Source organism: Saimiri boliviensis, chromosome 11 (genome assembly GCF_048565385.1).
Source record: "Saimiri boliviensis isolate mSaiBol1 chromosome 11, mSaiBol1.pri, whole genome shotgun sequence".
NCBI lineage: Eukaryota > Metazoa > Chordata > Mammalia > Primates > Cebidae > Saimiri > Saimiri boliviensis.
This window is the reverse complement of record NC_133459.1, coordinates 102,182,678-102,200,870: the sequence shown is the minus strand read 5'-3', so window position 1 is coordinate 102,200,870 and position 18,193 is coordinate 102,182,678. Positions and strand designations below refer to the sequence as shown.

The 18,193-nt window shown below is 39.7% G+C and overlaps 1 protein-coding gene across 3 annotated transcripts in view; it reads right to left on the bottom strand.

Moving 5' to 3' along the window:
• SORT1 (sortilin 1) overlaps nucleotides 1–18,193 on the bottom strand; it is an 82,471-nt gene that overhangs the window by 54,390 nt on the left and 9,888 nt on the right. For 2 of the 3 annotated variants that reach the window (XM_039460835.2, XM_039460834.2), the window contains exon 2: nucleotides 606–665. In XM_039460835.2, coding sequence (XP_039316769.2) covers nucleotides 606–665 — 60 coding nt within the window. Of the gene's footprint in view, nucleotides 1–605; nucleotides 666–4,104; nucleotides 4,124–18,193 lie in introns of those variants that run through there. The other variant, XM_074381299.1, reaches the window with a different exon arrangement.

The window sequence follows — 18,193 nt, the reverse complement described above, 5'->3', positions numbered from 1 at the left end:
GAGACCATCCCGGTCAACATAGTGAAACCCCGTCTCTACTAAAAATACAAAAAATTAGCTGGGCATGGTGGCACGTGCCTGTAATCCCAGCTACTCAGGAGGCTGAGGCAGGAGAATTGCCTGAACCCAGGAGGCAGAGGTTGCGGTGAGCCAAGATCGTGCCATTGCACTCCAGCCTGGGTAACAAGAGCGACACTCCGTCTCAAAAAAAAAAAAAAAAAAAAAAAAAGAAAAAAAAAATTAGCCAGGCATGGTGGTGGGTGCCTGTAATCCCAGCTACTTGGGAGGCCAAGGCAGGAGAATTGCTTGAACCCAGGAGGTGGAGTTTTCAGTAAGATCATGCCATTGCACTCCAGTCTGGGCAACAAGAGCAAAACTCAGTCTCAAAAAAAAAAAAAAAAAAAAAAAAGAAAGAGAAGATATTCCCAATTCTAAAGCAAAACCAATACAACTACAACTTACTGAAAGTCTGTCTTGCAAACATGCTTTTTCTGTAATTTAAGCTAAAGACAGTTTCAGGAAGAAATGATATTAGGTGCTTAAACCCCCCAAATCTATATCACGTTCTTGTTAGGCCGAAATAATAGACTCAAAATATGACTTACCCCAGTGCTATCTCCAACCCAGGACAAGGATACTGAGCCTCTGAGATCATCAAACACATGCTATAAGGGGGAAAAAATTAATTTAGAAATGACATCTATTCTCCTTCAATCTCTGGCTTCTTTAAATATTTGAACTTTATTACTGTTCAGAGTAATTAAGTTCACAATTATAAAGGGGATATGGATTCCCAGTACGAAATTTGGGAGAGATGGAATTTAACTACTTAATGTGAATCACAAATAACTTGGAAATTTAAATTCTCTCTCAAAGTAAGTCAAGCAGATGAGTTTTCTTTACTGCACCAGATGGGGAGATGGGATAATCTAACTGCTTTCTCCAACAGAACTAAATATAAAGTTATAGCAAAGTATTTTTAGGATGCTTTAAAACAAAAGATCACGGCCCACACTGGCAGGCACAATTGTAACCAAATCAGCATAATTTAAATGGTTCTGGGCATCCTTTACAGTATAGTTGAGTAGTTCGTAGCTGGATTCCTTTTACTTCTAGGCTAGCTCACTCGAAATGACAAGGAGCAGAAGCAGCAAATGCCTTTGTTTCACCTTTTTAATTTAATAACAACAGTAATAATGACAATAATAAAACAGCCTTAGTAGAGTTGCAGTGAGAGTATGAGGTAAAAAAGGAAAAGCTGGTCTATATAAATATAGTAAGCATGTTAAAATATAGTTATAATAACCATGGTAGGTGGTTTTGGGTTTTGTTTTACAACTACTTCCTTTTTCTACTTAAACAATTATATCTATCCATTAAAGAAGATGTAGACAATTATAACAATATATAACATAAAATCTAAGTCATTCATAATCCTACCACATAAAGATATTCAGGTTAATATTATGTGTACTAATACAACCTTCTGCTCTCTATCATTTTTGTAACTGATAAAAAAATAAAAATTCCAAAGAGGCAATACTGCACTTAGAAAATTCAAACTACATAGAAATTATATACCATATAGTCTATATAGCAAAAAGTGAAGATACTTCTCTTTTCCAGGCCACATGTTCACCACCTAAGCCCCATTTCTTAGACAGTTTAATAGTTCAGTACATATTTCTACTAAATGTTGATGATTATGTTTTTTTCTTAAGACGTATCTTATTAAGATTTAAAAATCTTAAATATGCTTTGCCCTCTCAAATATGAGAAGCTCCTTAGAAGCTGGGAAATGTAACTTTATACTTCTTGGTACTCCCTGTGCCTACCACAGGGATACTTTGCATACTCAATAAGCATTTGTTGAAAATGATTACACATCCTTCCCAAACCACAAACTCAACCTCAAAATAGAACATGTCTATAAATGGTTGGGATGCCAGCTACTTGGTCACTGAAGCCACCAATCCCAACACAGAAATCTAAAGAAACAGAACTCAAAACATGAACTGTTTTGCTTATCTTTAAATTTTCTTATAGTCCTCCTGAATGGGCCTCTGAATTCACCTATGCGATTTCCCCTCTGGACCTAAGTACCTTTGATGTCAAAAGAATCTCTTACACAATTTCTGTAAGTTAGTACAATCAAGGATTCAGGCAGGTCTTGCTCTTGAAATAATGGTTAACTCTTAAATGCTCAGCAGAGCGTCTCACAGCCTCTGGAGGACAGAAGGGCTATTCAGACATACAGGCTTGACAGGCATCTCAGAAAAAGCTGGGCTGCTACAGCTTCTGAAATTGGAAGCTTAAACACTGACACAGCAGTGTGTCTTATAAGACATTTCACACAGAGCAAGACCACAAGTTCTCTTGAGTGAGGACAGAGTGTCTGAAATGACATCAATGAGATCTTCAGGAAAAACAGGAACATTTAGAGCTACCACAAGACCAGGCAGATCATGTAAGGCTAACAGTCGTCTAAACATAGGTTATCTTTCCAAAGAAGGTCCTCATCATAACTAAGAGAAAAATAACGTCCATTAACTGTGGCAGTGGACTTCATGGTTTTATTCATCAGGCTGTAAGATATCACTCTTGAGCCAATCAGGACTGAAACTTTTACTTTTCAGGCAATGTTCTACGCAGCTGACCCAGTCAATGCAGACTGGCATTACCCACATTTTCCTATTGCTCAACTACAGAACGAGGAGGACTATCACATGTCACTGGCAACTCTCAGCTTCACTGAAACAACTGAAATGGTAATGGACCTCATTCACCATCCAAAGAAATGTTGGCCAGATTTACTAGCTAAAACTGTGGTTTTCTAATACCCTTAAGCTTTCCTCCCACCCCTCCAAATACCCGATGAAGATTTGCTTTTGAAAATGTTCACACTCACTGAAAAACTCATCTACCTATAGCAAATACAACTAATTTTTAAATATTTCAGTCTCTAACATTTTTATACTGGGTGAAAGTTAAAAAAGAAAAATGAAATGAGATGTTACAGCAGGTTCAAAGGTTAAGCAGAAAGAAAATGTCATACGGAAAAAAGATAAATCCAGGAGAGCTAGGGACCCAAGAGTACAGATTCAATACTGCCCCTTCAATGGGAAAAAGAATACGGATGTCCAGGAAAGGGCGGACAACCTGGTCATGAGTAGGAAACAGAATTCACAAGTTAGCACAAAGGCATCAATCCTAATCCAGAGTCATTTTTAATATTCAAGACAACGTACATGTCATTCTACAACTGCAGTGACAGCTTATCTTTCAAAATATGTATTATAGCACTTTTAAGTATAGCTGCAAGAATGTTGCTTGTTCTCCCCACTAGACCTGAGGCCCATCTGGTAAAGGAATCAAGCCTATACATTTCAGCAGCTAACACAGCACAGTGCATAGTGGGCATGCAATAAATACTGCAATAAATATTTCTTGAAGAACTGCTTATGAAGTTCTGAAAAAGAGGATGACAAAGTAAAAAGATAAGGCCAGACCTGCTTAATTTCCCCATGACAGACAAAAGAATTAAATGTAAAACTTCATTTCTTTCTTTCTTTTTTTTTTTTTTGGAGACAAAGTCCCATTCAGGTGCACAGGCTGGAGTGCAGTGGTGCAATATTGGCTCACTGCAACCTCCGCCTCCCAGGCTCAAGCTATTCTCCTGCCTTAGCCTCCTTAATAGCTGGGATTACAGGCTATTAAGGATTACAGGCGGCCGCTACCATGCCTGGCTAATTTTTATATTTTTAGTAGAGACAAGGTTACATGATGTTGGCCAGGATGGTCTCGAACTCTTGACCTCAACTCATCCACCTGCCTCTGTCTCCCAAAGTGCTGAGATTACAGGCGTGAGCCAACGCGCCCAGCAAAAGTTCATTTCTGAGTGGACTTCTGCTTCTGGTCAAGATAGGGTGACAGGTATCACATTTACCTTCCTACCAGAAACAACTAAAACAAAAAAAACCAACAACAACAGAATATATGAAATGACTGTTTCCAAGATACTGGACATCAGGCACAAAGGACGAAATTCCTGAAAGACAGGAACTGAACAAGGAGGGACCCAACCCTACAGTTTCCCTCACTTACCACCTGGAGAAAATTTCAGGCACAGTGCAGCGAAGGGGCACACAGGCAGAGCCCAGAGTTCTGTCTAAACTGAAGAGAGGAAGCTGGTAGTCTGGGGAGGCCACAGAGACCAGAGTTCACAGGGCAAAAGATCAGAGAAGAAAGACTTACACAGAAAAATAAATTCTGGAAATCTGAGGAGGTGGCCTCCCCAGTCACCCCACCAAGTCTACAGCTGAACACGATCAACACATGGATGTGAAGACACTACCTGAGGCCAGGGAAATAATTACCTGAAAGGATGGCAGAGAACAATATTCAGACCTCACACAGGACCAGGAATAATTCCTATTCCCGGAAACCACAATAGAAAACCTCGTTTTTCAAGGAAGTTGGGTAGGGTACTCAGAAACACTTATGCCTCTGTGGCAAAGAAAAATAACCCCAGACTAAATGTTGTGCTGGTCCTGCCGAAACAAGCTTAAAAGCAAGACCTAAAAGGATCAAACTGTTTCCAAGTAACCAGTGTTCCAGAACAAAGTTCAACGATATTTAGAAGAATATAAAAATTGCACCCAACAAGATAAAACTCACAATATCCAACTGAAAAATCATCAGGTGGCTAGGTGCTGTAGCTCATGTCTATAATCCCAGAGCTTTGGGAGGCTGAGGTGGGAGAATCACCTGAGACCAGGAATTCTAAGCCAGCTTGGGCAATGTAGCAAGACTCCCATTTCCACAAAAACAATTTTTTAAAAAAATCAGCTAGGCATGGTGGTATATGTTTGTAGCCCTAGCAACTTGGGAGGCTGAGGCAGGAGGATCGCTTGAGCTCAGGAGTTTGAGGCTACAGTGAGCTATGATCACACCACTGCACTCCAGCCTGAGCAACAGAGCAAGATCCTGTCTCTTAAAATAAATTTTTAAAAATCACCAGGTATGCAAAGAAGAAATCAGGACCCATAAGGAAGAGAAAAATCAAACTGACTCAGAAATAACAAAGATAAGTAGTAGATAAGGACATTGAAACAGTTATAACTGTACTCCACATGTTTAAGAAATTAGAGAATAGATTGAGGATGTTAAAGAAAAAAAAATTTTTTTAATACTTAAATCAGGCAGGACACGGTGGCTCACACCTGTAATTTCAGAATTTTGGGAGGCAAAGGAGGACAGATCACTTGAGGTCAGGAGTTTGAGACCAGCCTGGCCAACATGGTGAAATCCCATCTCTACAAAAATAGAAAAATTAGCTGGGTGTGGTGGCGGGCGCCTGTAATCCCAGCTACTCAGGAGGCTGAGGCAGGAGAATCACTTGAACCCAGGAGGCAGAAGTTGCAGTGAGCCAAGATCGTGCCATTGTACTCCAGCTTGGGTGACGAGAGTAAAACTCAGTCTCCAAAAAACAAACAAACAAACAAACAAACAAAAAATTCACTGGATAAGGCACTGTGGCTCATGCCTGTAATCCCAGCACTTTGGGAGGCTGAGGCAGGCAGATCACCTGAGGTGAGGCGTTCAAGACGAGCCTGGCCAACATGGTGAAACCGTCTCTACTAAAAATACAAAAATTAGGAGGCTGAGGCAGAATTGCCTGAACCTGGGAGGTGGAGGTTGTAGTGAGCCGAGATTGTTCCAGGCTGACAGAGTGAGACTCTATCTTCAAAAAAAAAAAAAAAAAAACACTGAATAGGTTGAACAGATTAGACATTGTAGAAGAGATGAGTGACTGTAAAACCATACCAACAGCAACTATCCAAAGTGAAACACAGAAATTAAAAAAAAAAAAAGACAAAAATTGAACAAAATCATCAATTCTACAGTTCTACAAATGTTCTTGAAGTTATTCTGCAGCTCAGTGATGGCTCTGTTCATTCTTTTTGAATTGGAACAACTTCAAGCAGCTAATTATATATGCAATCGGGGCATTTAGAGGAGGGTGGGCTGGGGACAGAAAAAAATTTAAGATATAATAGCCAAAATTTCCCCAAATTTGATGAAAAAGATAAACCTAGAGATCCAACAAGCTCAGAAATTCTAATCTCAAGAAACACGATGAAAACAACACCAAAGCACATCATATTCAAATGACCTAAAATCAGCAATAGAGACAAATCTTAAAAGCCTCCAGAAAACCAAATGACATTACATACGGATAAACAAAGAATGATAGCAGACTTTTCCTCAGAAACAACACAAGCCAGATAGTGAAGTAACATATTTAAAGTACAGGGGAAAAAAAGTGTCGAGCTGTAATTCTACAGCAAGTGAAACTATTTTTCAAAAATGCAGGTTTCACAATGAGATACCATCTCACACTAGGGAGAATGACTATTATTAAAAAAACAAACCAACAGATACTGGTGAGGCTGTGGAGTAAAGGGAATGTTTATACACTGTTGGAGGGAACATTCAGCTACTGTGAAAAGCAATTTGGAGATTTCTCAAAGAACTTAGAACTATGATCTAACCCACTGGTTATATATCCAGAAGAAAACAAATCATTCTACCAAAAAGACACATGTACTATGTTAATTATAGCTCTATTTACAATAGCAAAGACGTAGAATCAACCAAGGTGCCCATCAGTAGTGGACTGGATAAAGAAAATGTGGTCCATATGCACCATGGAATACTATGGAGCCATAAAAGGAATGACATATGTCTTTTGCAGCAACATGGATGCAGATGGAGGCCATTATCCTAAGTAAATTAACACAGAAACAGAAAACCAAATACCACATGCTCTCACTTATACTAGAAGGTAAACGCTGGGTACTCATGGACATAAAGATGGCAACAACAGAAATGGGATTATTAGAGGAGGGATAGAGGTAAATATTGAAAAACTAACTATTGGGTACACTATGCCCATGACCCGAGTGATGGGATCATTTGTACCCCAGCACCACACAATATACACAGGTAACAAACCTGCACATGTACCCGTAACTCTAAAAGTTGAAAAAAATGCACGTTTCAAAAAAGAAAAGTTCTGTGTTTCTGCACTTGACCATTGCTCCTCAACATTCTATGGCAGATGTTTCTTCTTGACAGCCACAGGGGACAGATTACACCAGTGCGAAAGATGTGAAAGACAGCTGAAGTCCCATCTTTCCCTGTAAAACCAACCATTCTGGTCTGCAATTATCACAGCTCAAAGTGATCTCCTCTTCCTAAGCATTATCCTCACAGCATGTATGGACACTCCTTGTACTATAACTATTTATATTTACATATAAATGTAAACTATACATGCAATGTAAACTATACATGTAGAACTATCTACATATTTGTCTACCTCTCAAATTATGCTATAAATTCTTCATGGCAGACACTATAATTTGGTATTACCCATCAGGCCCAGCACAAGGTCTTATACATATTAGATGCTCCACAAGCATCTCCATAAAAGTCTATTCACAAATTCCTGCTACTAACATTATTTCTTTTTTTCTTAGTATTTTTTTTTAACCCATGATAGCTGTTTGTCCTCAACTAACATTATTGATCTGTATATAATTTTCCTAACACAGTTTCTGTTGTCTTAGTAAATAATGGCTACAGAGGCTGGGTGCAGTGGCTTATGCTTGTAATCCCAGGACTTTGGGAGACCAAGGCAGGTGGATCACCAGGTTGAGAGATGGAGACCATCCTGGCCAACATGGTGAAACCCTGTCTCTACTAAAAACACAAAAATCAGCTGGGCGTGGTGGTGCATGCCTATAGTCCCAGCTGCTGAGGAGGCTGAGGTAGGAGAATCGCTAGAACCCAGGAGGCGGGGGTTGCAGTGAGCTGAGATCATGCCACTGCACTGCACTCCAGCCTGGCTGACAGAGTGAGAATCCATCTCAAAATAGTAATAACAATAATAATAATGGTAGAATAGAGTTTATTCCTACGCTCTTCTAGTCAGCCAAGATACTATTATAAACTGCTATGTGTTCTTAGCTGTTCACACACAATGGTGACCTTACTCCTCTCCTTCCTGTGGTAGTTACCATTAACTTCATGTAGCTAAACAAAGATGCCCCGAACACATTCAAGTGTTTAGAGGCACTGAGCAGGGGTAGTCTATATAGAAGAGAAATTCAAGTTTCAAGTGAAGAAATAAAGGTCTGCACACTGAGATTTAAGCAGAGTTTACAGAGTGGGGAGGCAGATATAAGCAAGAGTAAGGCAATGAGGGAAAGCAGCTATGCAGGTAGAACACACAGGAGGATATATACAAGTATCTTGAAAATTTTCAAAGAGCAACCCAAATAAAATCTATTAATATCACCAAGTAGTAAAATGCTGAGTATACAGTAAATGCTATTAAGACTTATTAAAATAAAAAAGGATTTCAGGCTGGGTAAAGTGGCTCATGCCTGTAATCCCAGCACATTGGGAGGCTAAGGTGGGAGGATCATTTAAGTCCACGTGTTCAAGATCAGCCTGGCAATATAGTGAGACCCCATCTCTACAAAAAATTAAAAAATTGGGCGGGCATGTTGGTGCACACCTGTAGTCCTAGCTACTCAGGAGACTGAGGCAGGAGAATCACTTGAGCCCAGGAATTCGAGCTACAGTAAGCTATGATCATGCCACTGCACTCCAGTCTGGACAACAGAGAGAGATCTATCTGTATTTAAAAAATAAAAATAAATTAAAAAAGAATCTCAAGATCAGAATAAAGTAAGTTCAGGTTGAAATAGAAGGAAAATAAAAATAGCGAAAAGGAAATATGTTTAAGAAGACACTTTAGAAATAGTACTTCTGCTCGAAAAGCCCAAAGAAAGCTGAGATAGGCTACTGGATCACTTAGGAACAGTGTCTGATGATACAAGAGCTGAACATAATGAACCAATAAGTTATGGCTCAATTGCTCTAATCAAGACAAAGTAAAAAGACTAAAAGAAATATAAACAGAGGATAAAGCTTTGTTGCTAGAAAGAACTGAAAGGCAGAACAATCCCTATAGGAAGTGAAACCCAAAACCTCTGACACAATATTACCAAAGAATGTTCTAATATTAAAATAATGAACCACAAGAAAACATCTAGTACTATGTTGGAGAGTCCAGCCAATAGAAGGCAGAGTGAATGTTATTTTAAAAAATATATATATATATGTTATGTGTTAGCTGTGTAAATGACAATTCAAATATGGGGAAAGTTGAAGCCTGTTTTGTTTCTGGTAAACAATAGCTGTGCTGCTCTAATGTAGCATGCCTAAGAGGCAGATTATTTAGCACAGGGGTGTCCAGTCTTTTGGCTTCCCTGGGCCACACTGGCAGAAGAACTGTCTTGGGCCACACATAAAATACACTAATGATAGCTGATGAGCTAAAAAAAAAACAAACTCATGTTTTAAGAAAGCTTACAAATTTGTATTGGGCCGTATTCAAAGCCGTCCTGGGCTGCATGCGGCCCACGGGTTGTGGGTTGGACAAGCTTCATTTGGCACAAAGAGAACATGATCTGGTCACTACATATTGCTAAGGAGTTAGCTAAATATATGATCTAGAAACAGGTCAAAATTAAGGAAAACTATGTAAATATGCTGTTTCTCTGCTTAACAGTCCAAAAGCCAGTACCCAGAGGAGCCAGAGCAAATACAGTAATTTGGATAACCCAATCATACCCTAGAATAAGAAACTCAGAAGCCAAGAATTTTGAATCGTTGGGTAAAATGTCAGCTTGATTCTGCTAGGAGCAGATGAGCATAAAATTACTGCCACTTTTGGAAAAATTTATTAATCCCATGGCAGAGTTACTAGTGCAGGAATAGACAAGACAAATCAATAGAGCGAAACAGATCCAGGAATGGATAAGGTTTCTTTTAGCACATGATAAAGCTAGCACTTCAAGTTAGTGGTATAAAAACAATGGAAAAACTGGCTATTTGGAAACAAAATAAAAAGCTGAATTCCTAACTCCTTTCTTAAAATGCCCAAATAAATTGCACATAGGGCAAAGATTTAATGTAAAAAAATTAAATTTAAAAAATACTAGAAATAGCCAGGCACAATGGCTCATGCCTATAATCCTAGCACTTTGGGAGGACAAGGTGGGTGGACTGCTTAAGTCCAGGAGTTTGAGACCAACCTGGGCAACATAGTGAGACCCTGTCTCTACCAAAAACAAATAAACGAAAATAGCCAGGTGTGGTGGCATGGCATGCGTTGGTGGTCCCAGCTACTCAGGAGATTGAGGTGTGGAGTTGCTTGAGCCTGGGAGTTCGAGGCTGTGGTGATCTGTGATGGCACCACTGTACTGCAGCCTGGGTGACAGAATGAGACCCTGTCTCAAAAAATGATACTAGAAGTATATGTGAATATTTTTATAACCTTGGAATGGAAGACCTTTACAAAAATGATACAAAAATCAGAATCCATATTTAAGGATTTACTTTGACTATCTGAAAAGTTCAAATTGCAAAATGCCAAAGAGAAAGCTGAATAAAATTGGGAAAAATTATTCGTGACATGACAAAGTTTTTGTTTTCTTTTGTTTTTGAGACGGAGTCTCGCTCTGTCGCACAGGCTGGAGTGCAGTGGCATGATCTCGGCTCACTGAAACCTCTGTCTTTCAGGTTCAAGCAATTCTCCTGCCTCAGCCTCCCAAGTAGCTGGTATTACAGGCGCATGCCACCATGCCCGGCTAATTTTTGTATTTTTAGTAGAGACGGGGTTTCACTGTGTTGGTCGGGATGGTCCTAACTCCTGACCTTGTGATCCACCTGCCTCGGCCTCCCAAAGTGTTTGGATTACAGGCATGAGCTACTGTGCTTGGCCTGTAACAAAGTATTAATATAGGAAGGGTTTGAATTTATATAAAAAATATTTGTAACATGACAAAGTATTAATATAGAAAGGGTTTTCAAATCAATAAGAAATAGGCCAAAACCTCAAATAGGCTTTTGGAAAATAGGGAAAGAACTAAGTACCCAATTGACAGAAGAACCAAGAAATGCCCAATAAACATGAAAAGCTTTTAATCTCTTAAAAAAAAAAAAAAAAAAAAATGGCCAGTGCAGTGGTTCACGCCGTAAGCCAAGGTGGGAGGACTTCTTGAGCCCAGGAGTTTGAGACCAGCCTGGGCAACATGGCGAAACCCTGTCTCCACAACAAATTTTTAAAAATTAGCCAGGTGTGGTAGTGGGCACCTGTAGTCCCAGCTACTGAGGAAGCTGAGATGGGAGGATGGCTTGAGCCCAGGAGGTAGAGGTTAGGGTAAACCAAAAAAGAAAAAAGTAGTATGACATTTTTGCTTTTCAGACTGTCAAAGATAAAAGACTTGACAAAATGTATCCAGTGAGGGCACAGAGACCAGAACACTTTTTTGATAGTGGGTGGGAGTACATAAATTGCTGCAACGTTTCTGGAGAGCTATTTGGTGATGCAAATAAAAACTGAGAACATCCATATGATGTGACCTAGCAAATCCTATTTTTAGGAATTCGTCATTAGGGTATAATCATACACCTTTATAAAAGATGTCATACATTGGGGTGATTACTGTAGCCAACAACTACTGAACATTCTCTACATGTCATCTTCTGTGTTAGGTATCTTATACACATTATTATTTAATCCACATAACAACCCTATGAGATATTACTATACCCATATATTATAAACAAAGAACTGGAGATTTGTTAAGTAAATTATGTTATGTCATAAAACAATATATCAGGTACTAGTAAAATGTTTCAGGAACAAGGAAAAAAGAAAAATTTAAAAAATTTAAAAAACCCAAAACAAAAATGTTTCAGGTATTTACTGACATTGAAAGATACTCATAGCATATTAGCTAAAAGCAGGCTACAAAACCGCATGTGACATCATATATGCATATTTATGGTTAAAATGGTATCTGGGGCCAGGCACAGTGGCTCACACCTGTAATCCTAGCACTCTGGGAGGCTGAGGCAGGATGACTGCTGGAGCTCAGGAGTTTGAGACCAGCCTGGGCAACATAGTGAGACTCTGCCTCAACAACAGAACAACAACAACAACAACAACAACAACTAGCCAGGCATGGCGGCAAGCACCTGTAGTGCCAGCTACATTGTCTGAGCCCAGGAGGTCAAGGCTATAGTGAGGCATGATTGTGCCACTGCACTCTCGCCTGGATGACAGAGCAAGAGTGCCTCTTAAAAAACAAAAAAATAGACATCTGAAATGATACCCTTCAAAATATCAATAGCGACTGTCTTTAAGTGGTATTACAGAATTGATAGAGCTGCACTTTTTTTTATAGTTTTTCTAGAGTCCACGAATCACTCTCATCCCACCTTCAATTGGCAGGAATAATTTTTTAATAAAACTATATAAGTAAGCTATTTTTAGCTTAAAAAGAAAGAAAGAAAAGAAAACGTATAAAGGAAAGGGTACTACAAAAAGTACACATAGACCATGTTAGTTTATTATTATTTTTTTGAGATAGAGTTCAAAAAAACATTTCTTTTTGAGACAGGTTCAAGCGATTCTTGTGCCTCAGCCTCCCCAGTGGCTAAAATTACAGGTGCACTCCCATGCCTGGCTAATTTTTGTAATTTTAGTAGAGACGGGGTTTCACCATGTTGGCCAGGCTGGTTTCAAACTCCTGAACTCAAGTGATCCCCTGCTACATTGAGGAAAAGGATCATAGGTGGTCTTGATTTAAGGTAGACCTCCTAATATCATTACTCACTGATATATTAAACTACCTTTTCAGAGTCACATTCAGAGCCTTTTGTCCATTACTTACTGAATAGTGATTTCTGGTGTCCCAGATGGTACCAACAGCCATCTACTGCCCTCAGTCGGGGAGGTCTGGGCAGCAAGAAGTCACTGGCTGGCATTTATAGTTGCCATCTGACTGTCAAATAGGTTTTCAGGAATTCATTATGTTAGAAAGCAGGGGACAGCTTGTACTACCTTCTCTAAAATGCATCTACCTTGAGAGCTGATGATACAAGATTCATCCAAGCATTTACTGCCTACCGTCTTAAAGCAGGAGGCCCCCATACTTTAGAGTTCATGAATTAGCACAATGTCCATTTCTATGATCATCTGAATATGCCCTAGGATCTGTTCAGAAATGAAGAAAGGCAACAAAACACAAGATTCTTCACAGAAACAATCATCTTCACATCTAATTAAACTAGAAGCTGAATTACAAGCTTAGAAAATTTAAAGTTGGTCCCAAGAGTCACTGTAGCTTGGAAAAAAATTCAGTCATGAGAAACTTCTGTCTATCTTTAGTTACACACATGATCAAAAATAAAACACTGAAAAAACTAACACTGGCACAACTGGGTGTAGGTCAGTTTTCCCAAGGCAAGGCCCAGCTAAAAAGCTACTTGCTGATTGCCTGACCACATCCCCATCAGGAGCAGCCTTTCTGACAAGCAAAGAAGGAAGTGAGTTCAATGATGGTAACCTTCATATACGTGCCCTCTTTCAACAATTGTCTGCATGCCTACCATGTTCTGTGATAATACTTGCTCTGAGCTACTGAAGATTATACTCTATCAACAGGCATCTTATGTACAGAAATCTAAACATGAAGGTCGAACATGCTAGACTTTCAATCTACAGATGTCAGCCTGTCATGATGAATATAAAACTGCAGAAAAATGTTAAGCCTAGTCCAGTAACTGATTGGGAAGGTAGGCACAAATCACCTTCTCTGTTGGGAATCCATTTCCTCAGGAGTAAAACCAAGAATTACAAAAGAAAGGCAATGGTGATCCCATAAAGACTGGGAATCTAGAGTTAGGCATCCAAACCCCAGTGAGGCCTAGAACACAACCCGAGTGATGCTCTTGCAGGCAGGAAGAAAATCCTAACAGAATATAGTTCTGTTAAATAAGGCACTGCTAGAATCATAAAACATGAGCCAGAAATAAGATCACAAATGTTCCAGCTCTCATGAAGTCTATTCTTAGAAATGACAAAAATTAACCACAAAATAATGTACAAGCTTTCAAATCTATTTAATTATTCAGAGTTTTCTGAGGCAGCATGATACAGAGGGGAGTACCAAGCTAATAATCAGTCAACCCAAATTTTATTTCCAGCTCTGCAAAAAAGCTGTGTGAAATTGGGCAGCCCAACCTAACATCATTACCAAAGTGAGGGGGCTGGAATGACCATCTTTCTAGTCCCTCTAAGCTTTAAAATTCTATGAGTCATCAATAATTTAGCTACTCAGTTTGCTTTTCCACTGCTATGTATCTGGGTTTTTGTTGTTTTAGAGATCAGCTCCCTGCTCTACAACCGGCCAGTGTTCAAAGGAGAGGGGCAACAGCAACCTCCATGATCTAAATACCTCAGAAACACAGATACTCACTGAAAAGAAGCAGGGAGACCCCTAATGCCACTATCATGCATTAAATATCTGTGCATTCAACCTCTGAAAGAAATTTGCAGACCATCACTCTAATTCAATTTATTAAACTGGTTAGAATTGTCTAATATCAGAAATCTGCTTTCTTAGCATAGAGAGGAAGCAAATCAGAGACAGGGACAACAGCAAGAGGAAGAGGATATTACAAAAGTAATTACAAAGGGAATACCATTTCTGCAGGAAAAAAGCAAACAGGAATACCATTTCTGCAGAAAACAAATACCACTGCCAGGCAGACAATGGCATTACCCTTATAATCTAGGACATTTGAAATGCGAGAAGATAGCCCCACATATCTCAATAGCCCCTGTGGGTATTAAATGTCATATCACATTAAAATACTGTGTTGTTGTCTTAGACCATTTTCAGTCGCTATAAGACAATATCCAAGACTGGGCAATTTATAAAGAAAAGATGCTTATTTAGCTCACAGTTCTGGAGGCTGTGACATCCAAGCGCATGGCACAAGCATCTGATGAGGATCATCCCATGGCAGAAAGCAGAAGCAAGCACAGGAGATACAGAAAATAAATAGGGCCAGGCACGGTGGCTCATGCCTGTAATCCTAGCACTCTGGGAGACCAAGATAAGTAGTTCACTTGAGGTCAGGAGTTTGAGACCAGCCTGACCAACATGGTGAAACCCCGTCTCTACTAAAAATACAAAAATTAGCTGGGCATGGTAGCACACACCTGTAATCCCAGCTACTTGGGAGGCAGAGGCACAAGAATCTCTTGAACCTGTAATCCCAGCTACTTGGGAGACAGAGGTTGCAGTGAGCTGAGATCGCAGCACAGTACTCCGGGCTGGGAAATAGAGTGAGACTGTCTCAAAGAAAAGGACAGAACTCTCCCCCTTCTATAATTAACCCACTCATGGAATAAAGGCCTGAATCCATTCATGAGTTGGTGCCCTCATGATATAGTTATCTCTTAAAGACCCACCACTTAATTCTGTTGCATTGATGATTAAGTTCCTAAAACACGAATTTGGGGGAGGCACATTCAAACCACAGTAGTCCTGGTATAGCGTGATTTATTCTCTTCTTAGTGACCTAGACTCATACTGTTGGCTAAGAAGTCAGAGAAGTATATTAGGAAGATTTCCATTAAAAAAGCGAGCAAACAAAACCTTTGGCACTTATAAAGGGTAGGCTTAGTTTTTGAAAAAGTCACTTCCATGCAACAATTCATTTCTCAATAAATGAGCTACATTTCAAAATTTTTTGCCTTTGTTATATCTTAGTTCATTTTAAAGAAAAGAAAGTGACAAAGAGATACGGTCCAGCTGCCAGCTGACTGAGCCGACGGAACCATAAAGGCTTGCTGCTTATCCCCTGGGTGTGGACGCTGACCCCTCCCCCCATTCCCTCTGTTACAACCACACTGGCCTTCTTCCAGGTCCTGGAGTATGCCAAGCTCTTTCTAGATCCAGGCCTTATGAACATGTTGTTCTCTCTGCCTGAGATACTGTTCCTGGCAAAATCCTATCCAACTATCAGTTTAAATAATTTCTCAACGAATCTTTCCTAATGCCCCAGACTAAAAAAGACCTCTGTCAATTATTCTCCTGTGGTTACTATTTTTCTTCTTGGTAGTTACCACATATATAATTACATATTGTTTAGTGCCATTTTCTCTATTGGTCCATAAAGCTCCATCAAAACAGAGGGCTCATCTGTTGTGTTCTATACCAGTTCCCAGGACCTGATGCGGTGCCTCATGTGTGTAGGTGCTCAATAAACAACTGCTGAATTAAAGAAAAACAATGATATGTAACTTTCACTGAACACTTACTATATTAGTATTATAGATACTAATGTACTCGCCGTTAATTTATAAAGAAAGCAGCAGGTTCAGAGAGGTTAAGTAATTTGCTCAAAGTCAAAAAGTTGGTAAGTGGCAGAACAAGGTTTCAAACTCATGTCTGTCTGACTCCAGACTACACATTTCATGACTACTCTTTCTTCAGCACCGTGGGAGGCAAAAGTGATGAAGGACTCATAGTACAAGCTGGGCCCTACCTTTAAGGAGTTTATCATTTAGGGAATAAACCGTTTATAAATGAAACTGAACACAAAACAGAACACTAAGTGTTATATTACATGGCATACTCAAAAGTTATAGGAGAGAACAGGAAAAACTAACCAGGGCTAGAAGGGCATTCAGACAGGAAGAACGCCATGAAAACAAAGACAGAGAAGAAACAGCACATGGGGAGCTGAAGGGACTGCTTAGAAGGTCACTTTAACTGGAACAGAGGGTTAACATAGGTCAGGAAGTGGTGAATTTGTAGGTTAAAGAAATATGCACATAGGCCGGGTGTGGTAGCTCACACCTGTAATCCTAGCACTTTGGGAGGCCCAGGCGGAAGGATCATTTTAGCCTAGGAATTCGAGACCAGCCTAGGCAGCATAGTAAGACCTCGTCTCTATTTTTAAATAATTGTTAAAAGTTTAAAAAAGCAATATGCACATAATAAAAAATAATTTCACCTACATTCTCTTCTGCTATTCTTTAAAGCAAAGTTTCTAAGAAGTACCAATCACATCTCACTAATATTTCTTGAAACTTCACAGAGGGCTGTAGAGTACAAAGCTAACAGTAGCTGCTCAGTTAAAGGGGTGAAATATGCAAGGCGCTATTTCAGAGCTATCAACTTAAACCATAGTCATTAACTCTAACAAATTAAAGCTTAATGAAAGGGAAGAAAAATTGTTATTAAATTATAGTCTTAAAAAAATAATTTGGCCAGGTGCAGTGGCTCATGCCTGTAATCCTAGCACTTTGGGAAGCTGAGGCAGGTGGATCATCTGAGTTCAGGAGTTCAACACCAGCTTGGACAACATGGTGAAACGCCATCCCTACTAAAAATACAAAAATTAGCCAGGTGTGGTGGTGCACACCTATAGTCCCAGCTACTTCTAAGGCTGAGGCAAGAGGATCACTTGAGCCCACGAGGCAGAAGTTGCAGTGAGCTGAGATCATGCCACTGGACTCCATCCAGTCTGGGCAACAGTGAGATTCTGTCTAAAATAATAATAATAATAATAATAATAATAATAAATAATGTTAAGTCATTTAAACCTATTTACTAGCCAGGCACAAGGAAATGTGCCTGTAGTCCTAGCTACTGCAGAGGCTGAGGCAGGAGGATCACTTGGGCCCAGGAATTCAAGTCCATGCTGACACAGTAAAGATCATGTCTCTTAATTTTTTTTTTTTTTTTTTTTTGAGACGGAGTTTCGCTCTTGTTACCCAGGCTGGAGTGCAATGGCGCGATCTCGGCTCACCGCAACCTCCGCCTCCTGGGTTCAGGCAATTCTCCTGCCTCAGCCTCCTGAGTAGCTGGGATTACAGGCACGTGCCACCATGCCCAGCTAATTTTTTGTATTTTTAGTAGAGACGGGGTTTCACCATGTTGACCAGGATGGTCTTGATCTCTCGACCTCGTGATCCACCCGCCTCGGCCTCCCAAAGTGCTGGGATTACAGGCTTGAGCCACCACGCCCGGCGCCTCTTAAATTTTTAAATTTTGTTTTAAAACAAAACAAAAACTATTTAACCATATATGCTTGAAGCTATTATAACCAGATGACCAGGTATCTGATTATTGTTTTCAGATTATTAATCTGATTATTTTCTTTTCCATCTCCCACAGCTTCAAGAAAGGCATTTTGAATAGATGATTTTCCCTAACCCTAGCTCCCACCCTCCTCTTTTTTTAATCTG